The sequence below is a fragment of the Caloenas nicobarica genome, chromosome 1 (assembly GCF_036013445.1).
Source record: "Caloenas nicobarica isolate bCalNic1 chromosome 1, bCalNic1.hap1, whole genome shotgun sequence".
Classification (NCBI taxonomy): domain Eukaryota; kingdom Metazoa; phylum Chordata; class Aves; order Columbiformes; family Columbidae; genus Caloenas; species Caloenas nicobarica.
The window spans coordinates 16,562,650-16,575,403 of NC_088245.1; the positions used below are offsets into that span (position 1 = coordinate 16,562,650).

Here is a 12,754-nt window from a genome sequence, read left to right on the forward strand (position 1 = left end):
GGGGAGCGTGCAAGGTGCGTGGGAAGGGCTGTGTGTGGGGAGTGCGTGTCCAAAGGTTGTAGCCCTGAAAAGAGGTTGGAGCATGGAGGTGTTGGGCTCTTCTCCCAGGTAGCAAGTGATAGGACAAGAGGAAATGGCCTCGAGTTGCGCCAGGGGTGGTTCAGATTGGATATCAGGAAAAAATTCTTCATGGAAAGGGTTGTCAGGCATTGGAACAGGCTGCCCAGGGTGGTGGAGTCACCATCCCTGGAGGCGTTTAAAAGGCGTTTAGACGAGGTCCTTAGGGACACGGTTTAGTCCTAGAGTTAGGTTATCACAGAATCACAGAATCACAGAATGTCAGGGATTGGAAGGGACCTCGAAAGATCATCTAGTCCAATCCCCCTGCCAGAGCAGGAACACCTAGGTGAGGTTACACAGGAAGGCATCCAGGCGGGTTTTGAATGTCTCCAGAGAAGGAGACTCCACAACCTCCCTGGGCAGCCTGTTCCAGTGTCTGTCACCCTCACTGAGAAGAAGTTATGAGAAGGTTATGGTTGGACCCGATGATCCTGAGGGTCTCTTCCAACTGAAACGACTCTATGAACAAACGGCAGGTGTGTGTGCGGGAAGGCAGGTGTGTGAGGGGGATGAGCGTGTCCGTGCAGACGGGTGCGGGCGGAGGGGGTGCGTGGGGCGCCGTGCCGGGGCGCCGTGCGCCCGTGTGCCAGGCGAGGCCCGCGCGGCGGGCGCTGCGGCGGCTGCGGGGGCGGGGCCTGCTGACGCATTGCGGCTGCACGGGCGCGGGCGGCCGGGGCGGGGGGCCGGACCGCGGAGGGGCGGGGGCCCGGGCCCGTCCCTCCGCCCGCCGGCGGGCTGACTGACAGCGCTCTCCGACCGGGCACTGGCAGGGCCGGGGCGGGGCGGGGGGAGGAGGAGGAGCAGCGGCGCGAACAACGCTGCGCTGCCGCGGCTGCTACCTATTCATTCAGGCACCTAAAATGGCTGGAGAGAGGAGGCGGCGGAGCGGGCGGAGGAGGTGAGGGGGGAGCCGCAGCAGTGCCCCCACCTCCTCCCGGCGGGCCCCTCCTCGGCCCGGCAGCGCCCCCCGCTCCCGGCAAGGCTCGCGGCCGCCCCTCGCCTGCCCCCCGGCACCATGTCGGCCGGCCAGGACGAGAGCTCGGTGCGGGTGGCGGTCAGGTAAGCGGCGGCGCCGCCTCTCCTGGGGGCCGGGGGGCGGGCGGCCGCGGGGAGCGCTCCCGCGGGCCCTCACGCCACGGATGACCGCGGCCGGCCGTGCCCGGGGGCCCGCTGCGCCGGAGCGGGCTGTGCGCTCCCCGCCCGTGGGAAGCGGCATCGCCCCGCGGGGACAGCCAGAGTGGATCAGCTCGGCTCCTGCTGAGGAAAGATCCTTACAGCGCTTGGAAACAGCGAAAGGAGAGGGGGAAAAAGAAACCCAAACGTTCTGAGGTCTTTCTCAGTCATTTCTCTCTAGTTTTCAGCAATGACCCTGAAAATATTCTGGCTAATTATAGCCCGGTGCTGCAAGTGCTTACTCATGGAAGTAAAGCAGTCCCTGGGCTGTAGCGATGCGTTTGCATCACGGAGCTTTGCCAGAGCGGAGCCCGGCAGACCGATATTTTTAGAAAGATAAAGGCTTTTATCCCAGGCAGGCTGTGTCTCACCTTACGTACCGGGAGGGATGGATGGAGTTCCATGGGGCTGCTCACAATAAACAGGAATAGGTAAATGTAGAAGTCATCATGGGAGTGGAGCTTAAATCATTTTAAAACATCAGCTAATTCAAATTACTCTTTTATCAGAGATCAGAATCTGTTGTTCATCAGTGAACTCTTGGCTCTTCTCAGTTTTCCATGTGAAGATATAATGTTATTGTTTGATGAACTTCCAGATTAGCCCACGGATGCCTTAATTTTTGAGATGTCTTTTATATAATTCAGACATGAGAAATATATATATGTGTGCATATATATGTCCATATGTATGTGTCAATATGTGGGTTTTAATTGTGATACTGAATTATGATTTATTTCTTTCTTTTAAAGAAGTTTCTTTATATTATATGCTGATGCACCTGGAGTATTATATTACAAGAAATAAGACTTTAGGGCAAGGTCTGTGTCTGCCAGTGTGTCCTTGGAGCCACTACATACATCTCACCTTCTTAGATAATTCCAGGGTTGTGCAGGAAGACAAAGAGAGCGGATCATTTTTTCTCTGAAGGGCGTAGGAATAAGCTATGTTACTGTGTGGTGTTGTTGGTATGTGCGTGTGGGGGGAACAGTTCAATAACATTTTCAGTAAACAGAGGAACACCGCCCCTGCATGATAACATGGAGTGTATGCTGCAGTTGTTCATTGAAGTCTGCTCGATGATTATGATAGCATTTTCTATGGGCAGAGATACTTTTGTGAGTGTCGTTATCTGTTGAAGCATTTTTCAGGGAGGTATTATTCCAAAGCATAATTAGGCTGTGTTTTTAAAAAGGAAAATATGAGGTAGGTGTGATCCTAAAAATAGGGTGTGTTACAGGTTTACAGACTGCTCTGTCATATGAAGAAAATATTAAATATGTTCTGAGCCAAAAATAATAGTGATGTAGAAGTTCATTTACAAATACAGAGGTTTGTTGCAACTAGGAATTAACACTTACTGGTGCAAATATGTTTCTAGTTGTATGTGTGTGGTAGATTAGAAATAATATATGGCAAAGAATTAGTAAAAGTGTGTTAAAATAATCCAGCTGTAGCTCTTGAAAACAAACCCCTAATGTTACAAGGCACATTTCTGTAATGTAGTTGTCTAACTAACACCTTAGTGCAGTTCACTAGTCATGAAGGATTGCATCTTCTATCTGCTTTCTTCCTTTTGGCAGATTACTATTCATGTTCAGAATTTCTCCCTCTCTGCTTAGCAATCATGAACAAAAGCATGCACTTTTTTTTTTCCCACCAGTAGCTCTTTGTAGGTGATTTTCTATTATTTCTGGTTGCACAGTCCTGTTTGTTTGCACAGTTCTATAATTCAACTGGTGTGGCAACTCACTGTTTATCAGTGCCATCCTGTACTGTGCATTATGAATATTACATTGTGTGCTTGTTGGGTTTGTCCTTCAGCTCTTTTTTGGAACTAGAGCTTAGTTCAATGATGATCTCCAGTGTCGTGATGAATTAGTTGTTGTTTTTGTCTGTGTTTCCTGAACAAGGCTTGCTCTGCACCAGGACCAGCTTTTAGTTTGCAACCGCTGTGACAGTAACTGAATTAAGATACTGCAAAAGCATGTTGGGCTGAATTTACTGCAAAGCTGAATTTGTTCAAACTTTAAACATAGGTTATACAATAGACATCCCTGAAATTGTTTAGCAAATTGTTTTTCCAGAACCTGGTTATCTCATTTAATTGTGTACAACTGGATTAAAAAAATACTTCATTCTATCCAATTAGCACCACCTTTAAGCTATCGTCTTGTAGGCTAATTGCTCCCCATTTTCTTCTGTGTAATAATGGGGTTTTGAACGATTAGCTAAATACTCCAGTTTAGTGAAGCATGAAAGCTGAAAATAGTTTGGCAGATAATCCAGTAACAAATGTTAAATTCCTCAATTAAGAAAAAAATTCTTTCTCTATTGTCAACCACTACTGAAAGACTTGTGGAATTGCAATTTTGATGATGATGTGCAACTTCAACAAAGAGCTTTGCTCTCCGTATGACTGTGTATAGTGTGTGTTTTCAGATGGAATCAGAGAGCCTCTATGATAGTTATCTAATCACGATGGCTGTTTTTTTATCTGAAATTGCCATCTTGCTTCTATAAATGTCTTTTCAGCATATGAAAACTTAACTTTTTCTGAGTATGCTGTGAAATGGTATAGTTCATCTTTCTAGAACCAAGACCACAAAAAGGATATAGGTTATACTTCCTAGTTTCCTAGTTCTTGTGTGTCTTGCTGCGTTAGTGGTGTTTGCAGCCAGAATACAGCGTGTAGGCTTCCTGCATGCTGGAGAGATAAAGTTCTTGCCTAAGACTGAGACCCTCAACAACCAGTGGTCTGTGTCAGTGTTGTGTTTTAGAGTCATTGTATGAGCTATCCTGAGACCGGATGGAGTCGCCGCAGTCAGAGCCCAGAACCACTAGGTCAGACTTACACTTCTACCAACTAGACCTGAGCTGTCATCAGAATTGAAATAGCTCCAACAGGAGAGCTGACAGTTAGTGCCTGTCCTCATTCCATATGGCTTGGAGCTGTAGGGTTAAGACATCCAAGCAGTGATGGGGAAAGTTGGGCTTGGGTCCTCTGCATTTTTGGATACCTGCTAAACAAGGGAAATCTTGGAGGGCAATCATGTTTGGATGGAGCTCACCAGAAGGCTTGCATGGGGGACTGCTGTCTGATGGAGCATGGAATGATGTCTGTTGTTTGGATCCTGTTATGGAGAAGACATAATGATGCAGAACATTGATGTAAACATCTGTCTAAAGGAGGAAGATGGCCTTGATTCACTCTGAGTCAGTGGAGGCCCCGACATATAGATGATAAGATTCAGTGTTGATGTATAATATCGCCTTTTAAAATACTATGTGAAAACAGAAATAATGAAGAACAATGTGAAAAGATGAATAGCTATGGAAGTTGACCAATAGTCAAGAAAAGCAAGGTGGTCACTCAGACAGGCTTGGGTGGCACCTCAGGTGGAGTGGACAATAGTAGGACATGAAGTGTCAGTGGTGAAGCTAAAGGAAGTTGGGCTTTGGTATTGGGCACGTTGGCATTGTGAAAGATGGAGCCCAGCTGAAACTGTGTTAGGGCAGGGGTGTCAGACTCATTTTCACCAGGGGGGCCACATCAGCCTCACGGTTTCCTTCAAAGGTCCAGATCTAATTTTAGGACTGTATAAATGTAGGAGTAGGGGATGGTGTTTTACAATCAGTGAGGAGTGAAGAGCAGAGCTGTGAAAGTTTCCACTTTTCATCATCCTCGGTGTGTTTGTGTATATGTACCTTCTTCCCTGCTTGGGCGACAGTACCTGACTGCTGCTGCGTCAGCTGCCATGACTGGCATCTGCTCTGGGTCGCATCCCTTAAGCAAAGATGGGGAGTGCTGCTGCCTTCCTCCTCACATGAGCAGAGATGCTATGGGTTCTGGCCACCTAGCTCTTCCCTGAATCTTCTAAAGAATTTGCTTCTCATACCCACCTGGGGTGTCCGCAATATGTTGTGACACTGCCTCACAAAGGTGAAATGTTGATGTTTGCCAAGCATGGAAATTACTCGTGCAAAATGTAACGGATCTATTGGGAAAGTTTTCTAATAACAGTGGGAGTAATAAGTGTAGCTGATGAATTGAAACCACCCAGCTTCTGTTTCTGGTATTCCAAAAGGGAGATGAAGTACTCTAAAAAAATGTATTGATTACAGATTCGATTTAGGAACAGAGATTTTTGCAATTTATCAAGCTGCTTGGGGCATGAAATAAGGATACAGTGTTAACTTTTGATAAGGCAAATGGGACATGTTCATCCCTTGTAACCTTAGCCTTCTGCTGCATAAGTGTGTTATGGGAACACTGGGTTTTTTCTTCTCATACCCCCAGATCTTGAAATATGTGATCAGTTGGACCTCTTCTGCATTGTTTTCTCCTTTGCTAGTTGTGTGTGTTATTTCTCCCCATACAGAATCTGCTGGTTGTTGCTGTTGTGCATCCTGCTACCTTTTCATCTTTTGCATTACTCTTTTTCTTTTTTTTTCTAATAGCTTTTACACTGAAGTTCTCCTCCTCTGTGCTAGATCCAGTTGCTGTTAAATATACTAGGAAAGAAGCAGCTGAGTGGAAGGAACTTTTTTGATAGGTGTGTTTTGAAGCACTTTGGCTATTGAAATATTTTCTTTTTTTTGGGCTGCTGTTCTGCAGACAGTTACAGCTGTGTTTAAGCTTCCTACCATGAATAGATCCTCGAATGTCAGATGAATGGCCATGTATGCTGTGGTATATATCATGAGCTCTAGATGGCAGAGGTACTCATTTCACACTTCCCATACAGTGCTAAGCATTCTCATAAATCATTCGGTAACTAGATAAGCAACAGCAATAGAGCACAGTACTATCCACTCGCACCTTAAAATTAACCAGTTTTCCTTTTATTAGACCACAGTTATCACCCATCTGTAATTGTATGAAGCTCCAAAAGTTTTGGTGGTTTTTTTTTTTTTGGGAAAATGTCTCAGAGTAACTGTTTAATGAAGTTCAGCAGTCTGTCAGTATGCCTCACCAAAGACAAAATCATTTCTTAGCAGTATTACATAGTAAATTTTTGGGACATGTCAGGTGTTGGGAAATACCTCTTTTGGAAAGAGAGTCTGTTAATGGAAAGCTACAAAAGAGATCTTGGTTTTGGAAAGCTCGTGTTTCATATCTTTTGTTAGTTTTGATGTTTCTCTTTGCTCCCTGACTTAAACAAACATTCCCTTGTCCTTCAGTGAAACTTTACTCTACCCCATCCATATGTTTTGCATTTTAGCTGAAAAAAAGACACAACACCATCTGCTGCTGAATTAATTCTGGTTTCGTCATCTCTGACTTGATCATCCGTAACTGATATTGCTTGGGGCAGGCTGAAATCTGTGATCTTGCTTTCTAGGAAATAAACTTCCCTTCCTATCACTCATGATGTAAACACAACATTCTTTGATGGAGGGGACATAAATCCTAATCGGATATTTCCCGTCCTTGATGGATGTATATTGAATTTAGGAAGAAGAAAAAGCAATGAGTGGTATGCACAAGTGTCTGTTCATGGTTGTGGATGAATTATATTTTTAACTTGGCATTTTCCAAAGTTTGTAGAAGACTTGGGAGTTTGCTTTGAAAATCTATCCAATTAGTCACTAATTTCCATTTAGTGGTATTTTTTTTTTACTACTTAAAGCTCTAGGAAGGCTTAAGTTTTATATTGTTGACCTAGACATTCCTTTATTACAGAACTCAAAGCTTCACATTTTCAGTTTTTCTGTGTGATTTCTGCAGATTCTTCTATAGTAGTTGAATGGCCCTTGTGCTTGGGATTAAGGGAGCCTTGCTCCCTCCCTCTGTTTTCCCTTTATTTGCTTTAAGCGTTTTATGGATTGCCTCTGCTGCCCACTCAGGGGTGGCTGCTGGAATTCTTGCTTTCATGTTCTGTTGCCTGATTACTGCTGGGGAAATAAAGCCACTTTAGGTACACTTTGTTTTTCTGTTAAAGGAAAAGATTCAGTATCCTGCTGTACCTGTCGCTGCTGGAACAGAGAATTTTTTTGTTGTGCTAATGTGGTTGCCATGTAAGATACTTGCAAGAAGTTAAAAGTATCATTTGCACTGGCAAAAAAGAAATTTAATTAGAGATCAAACTAGATCTGAACAAGTCCAGCAAGAGTAACTTCATCAGCTGTACCTTTTTCTTGTGCTTGCTTTTTCTTCTCTTATAAAATTGTTTTAAGTATTTGGTAATTTTCTTCCTGTCCTTCCTCCTTTTTTGTACTTCTCCATGTTTATTTCCACTTTTCCCTGGTGGAACTTTTCTGGAATAAATAAGTCTGTTCCAGTGCGACTAAAGGGGGAAATTCAGCCTAATTTTTCAGACATGTTCTCTTGTTTGATGTGTTTACCATAGCAACAAGATACAAATGGAGAACAGTGAAAGGATTTTAAGGTCACTGCCACAGTGAATTTGATGCATAGAAAAGCTCTTTTCAATATGTATTTTAAAATGTGCAAAACTGCTGATTCAGAGCTAATGATTAATTACCAGAAAATATTTCTTGAATAGACTCTGCATGGAAATAAGGAGTGAGGAGGGGGTACCATCTGGTCCTTTTGATAGTATCCACAACAGATTTGGTAAAGTTGGCCACTGCTGGAATAATTAATTTTTGTTTAAAGAACTCTTTTTTTTTTTAAATCAGCTGACAAATGCTAGGCTTGCTGTTTGGGACAATACATCCTGTAAGCATTTTTAGGTCTTTAAATGAACCTAGTAAAAATGACATATCTCTGAAGCCTGTTTTTTATGGAGTTTCATCACAGAAATCTGAGAGCAACAAAACCTTAGTACAAGGTTATGATATTATTGTTTTACCATATGTAGCAATTCAAGTTGAATAGTGCTTTTCCATTGTTGGATTTTAAATGGATCAAAGGATTTGTTGTCTAGGTAATTTTGGTGTCTCACTGGTGGTTCTTGCATTTGTGCTGTTACAGGAACTCTGCATGGTTCAGTTGCTTAGCTGATAACTCTTTGCAGGCCATTTTAGATTAAATATAGTTTTTCAATACTTGCTCTTAAATACTCCGGATTTTTTGATATGCTTTCTCTTGTATACTGTAGCTTTGAAGGACACTTACTTTCCCTTTCGTTTATGTTCGACATAGTCGATCCTTTAAAAACATAAATAAAACATGATTCTAAAGATGGAGAAGAGTTGAAGGACTGTAGCATTCTATAGCATGATGGCTCAACTATCACAGCTGAATACATGGAAGGTTGTAGCTAATAAGACTGGACAGAAAATGTTTCTCTTTTGTGAGGCATCTCGAAGTCTGACACTTTATCTTTTCTGCCCTGTTTTTTTGATAATGGAAGAGTTTGATCAAACAGGCTTCTCTGTTTGTCTGGTCTAATCTCATTTGGGGTTTTAATCAAAGGTCTTCCACATCTTGGGTCAATGCTCCAACCACTTATTTTCTTTAAGCCTGTGTATGTTTTCATTATTTTCATTGACTTTTATATTTCTTTCTTCTGTCTCTTTCTAACCATGTTAGTTGTCTTTTGCTTAATACTGCTAAAATGAAGTTAAGGAGTCATCTTAAGCTGATAACCTATGTAGCCGTGGAGTATTAAAGTCAAGAGACTATATTGAAGTATGTGACTTGGTAGCAATGTTGATTAAAAGGTTTTGCAAGTCATCAGTAATAGTTTAAAACATAAAAGAAATAGTATCCTCTAGAAATGTATTGCAAATAATGAAATATAGTCCTGCGTAATTCTGGAGTCACTAGCAAACCTGCTAAGAAATGTCCCACGTACAGTATAACCCTTACTATTTTATAGAACGTAGGAACCCATGTAAGCCACTTTCTTTGAGGCATTTGGTACCACGTCACCTGTGAGACTGGAGTAAAGTGATGGGGAGGTAGACTGACTTAAGTAAGATGTCTGTTTATGTAACTTGTTCAAAATATTGAAAATGAGGTTACTTACCTAATTAAATTTGTTTTTCAAAGCCAGTAATTCTTAGCCTTCATTTTGGTGGATATTTCTTCCCCTTAGCATGGGACTAATGGGGAGATGAGTCCTGAGACTTTTTATGACACTCTGACTAGCTCATTATCCTAAGATCTTGGAGTTGCTGACCTCTCACTCAGTAGTATTGATTATGCCAACTGTGGCAGTGCCTCTGTCTTAGTTTGTGTTTGATTGTGTACTAGGACAGAATCTTTATGCCCCCATCTCCACCCTTATGAGGATATGAGAGGGCTATGAGTGTAGGTAGTGACTCTTTTGTCTGTCTTTATTGTTTTCCTGCTTTTCCCTCCCCATACTCCACTGGCACTTAGTATGTTCTCATCTCAGAATTGTGCCATAAGCTCTTTGGGACAAAGATGTAGCTTCAAAGTATAATAAATGCTTATGGTCTGATATAAATAATACATGATGTAGAATCATGAGAAAAGCAACTTCTACTAAACACCTGAGTTGGTAATTAACTTCTATGAAGTGTTACAATTAAAAATTCTGTTTTGCTAAAGCATGTATATGGATTTGTTTCTCTCTCCCTGCCCCCCCCCCCCCCCCCCCCCCCAATTTGTTTCTGTGTGAAGAGGAAAAAAAAAATGCCTGTACAAGACACTTTGATCTGTGGGAAATAGCTGACTACTTTTGGTGTTGTGTGGTGTTTGTTGTTTGTTTGGTGGGGTTTTTTGGTGTGTGTGGTGGTTTTTTTTAAAGCCTACTAAGCAAACCACACATTGCTTCAGTTTTCACTCTACCTAAGTTGTCTGGGTAAGGTTTATTTCACTCCCTGGTCTCAAATGCCGTCCTTTTAAAGTCTGGTCTTTAGTTTTAAGTATGTGTGGAATCATTACATTTAGACTTTTTCTCTATAATGTGATGCATTTGTTTTTTTTATTTATTTTTTTAAAGACATCTTATCTATACACATTGTTTTGCAAATTCGGGATATTGATACTATCCAGAAATCACCTTTTTTTTGCTTTCTTTCTGGTTACAATTATATCATGCATGTGAGTAACTGGTATATTTGGGAAAGATGGATTTGTTTTATAAGCAAACCGTTCGAAACACATTAAAGACCATAAAAATATCTTCATGCTGGGCGTAAATATCTGAATATATATTTTCTAGACATGATGGAGATGAGACGAGTTCTACTTCTAATGGTGTTTGAAAAGGTAGCAGGTCGGAGAAAGGGCCACCTGTTCCATCTATATCACTTAGAGTGCAGCTTATGCTTTTGTCTAATCTGATCAGCCAGCCCATCACTCAGGAACAATGAAATTGCCATTTTGATCTTCACTAGCAGAACTTTGAGATCAGCAAAAGTGGATTGGTGTTCAGTGAGCTCTGCAAGTGAGATCTGAGATAGGGCTGAACTGCTGTTGAGAGGTAAACTATTTGACAATTAAACATCAATGTAATTAAATGTCCTTTTTTTTTCTTTTCTACTCCCAAAAGCTTCAGAATTTTTTTTTGTGCGTATGTTTCTTTTTCTTCCCCACATAACCCCCAAAGTGACCTACATCGGCCAGTCATCTAGCCGGCCCACTGTCTTGGCTCTGCCTTTTAAACCATTACCACAGAATCAAAGAATCCTAGAATGTCCTGAGTTGGAAGGGACCCACAAGGATCATCAAGTCCAACTCCTGTCCCAGCATACGACAACCCCACAGCTCACACCATGTGTCTGAGGGCCTTGTCCAGTCTCTTCTTGAACACTGTCAGGCTTGGGGCTGTGACACCTCCCTGGGGAGCCTGTTCCAGTGCTCCACCACCCTCTGGGGGAAGAACCTTTTCCTAATGTCCAAGCTAAACCACATTATATGGGAATGTAGCGCTGAGGAGGTTAGTTAAATGTAAATACGCTCAAGTGACTTGCACCTGTCTGTAGAAAGAACACATACATCACAGTAATTTTTTTATTGACCTTGTGTGCTTGATGAGTAGAACCTCTGTGTTAGATAACGTAGGCCTGGGAGAAACTCTAGGCACCTTATCACTATGTCTGAGATTCTTGCTTTGTTGTGAGAGAGAGCGGGAGGCTGTGCCTGCCTGAAGCCTTGAAATACAGGCGAGCTCAGCAGGCCCAATGATCTTCCAGCAGGGCTGAACTTACAGCGCCTGTGTCCCTGCTCCTGTCACCTCTGCCTGGGAACTTAGGTGCGACTTTGGAGATCCCCCCAGTAGAGAGGTAACTAAAATAAAACTTACTCTTTGCAATGCATTTGTGGCCTCTGGCTCTTCTTGCGATGTGCCTGTGTATGTGTACACACACATCTTCCTGCCATTCCCTTGGGTTCTGTCATAGGTCGCCAAAGAGAAGAGATCAGTGCCAGCCCCTCCTGCTCCCCTTGTGAGGAAGCTGTAGACCGTGATGAGGTCTCCCCTCAGGCTCCTCTTCTCCAGGCTGAATAAACCAAAGACTTTACTGCTCCCCATACGGCTTCCTCTCCAAACTCTTCACCAACTTCATAGCCCTGTTCTGGACACTCTCCAGCAGCTTTATATCCTTTTTACCCTGTGGCGCCCAGAACTGCACCCAGTGCTCCAGATGAGGCTGCACCGGTGCAGAGCAGAGCGGGACAATCCCCTCCCTGCCCGGCTGGCGATGCTGTGCTGGATGCACACAGGACACAGTTGCCCTCTTGGCTGCCAGGGCACACTGTTGGCTCATTATCATTGTTAGCAAAGCTTTTGGGGGACAGATGGAATTTTCATTGTTCTCTAAATGTCAACAAGTAAAGCCTCTGTAGGCCCCAAAGAGGAATAAATGTTGTACAGCTGAGAGCTTCAAATGAAAGTGCTTTGCTCTGTGCTTGCAGCCCTGACAGCAGGGCTGGCCTTTGCCAGGCCAGTGCTCCTGGTGATGTTTAATTCTCCTGACTGCCAAACGCCGAGATGTTGCTTTGGGAAGAGGGGACTTGCATAAAATGGTGTTGGCCTACATCTTGGATGATAGATGGCTGAAAATAAAGGGCCAGTGCGCTCTCTACTGCTGCTGTAGGCAAGAATTCAAGTGATTATTAATAAATGCATGAAACCATAGTGTTGCATTGTGGCAAAAGAAGAAAATTAGTGTATATAGAAATTTAAGCTTTTATGTAAGGTGCAAAGTAATCCATACCTTTTGTTCAGTACTGCTAATCTCTTGGCTGATGTCTAGTATTTGGTTTTGGGTGCTGCAGATCAAGAAAAATGTGGACTGAGAGGAATTGAAAAGAGGAGGGAAATGACCTAAGAAACATGGCCAGTTCCATAGTGTGAGAGATGAGGAGTGAAGATTGCTAAGAGATGTTTTGAAATACCTGGAATCAAATACAAAGTAGAAGGGAACAAATTGTTCTTCATGTTCAAGGCAAAGTGGATACAAGGTAATAGGCTTAAATTACAGTAAGAAAAGTAATAGATAGGAAGAAGGTCTGGGTGGATGTCCTGGAATGATTTGTTTGTGGAGATGTGGAATTGCCTATATAGGAAACTTTTAA

The 12,754-nt window shown here is 42.9% G+C and overlaps 1 protein-coding gene across 8 annotated transcripts in view; it reads left to right on the top strand.

Moving 5' to 3' along the window:
- The first annotated feature begins 911 nt into the window (after window positions 1-911).
- Window positions 912-12,754, top strand: part of KIF21A (kinesin family member 21A) — a 94,399-nt gene continuing 82,556 nt past the window's right edge. For all 8 annotated transcript variants that reach the window (XM_065658278.1, XM_065658227.1, XM_065658262.1 and 5 more), the window contains exon 1: window positions 912-1,179. In XM_065658278.1, the coding sequence (XP_065514350.1) occupies window positions 1,136-1,179 (44 nt within the window). In that variant the 5' untranslated portion in view covers window positions 912-1,135. The remainder of the gene's footprint in view (window positions 1,180-12,754) is intronic.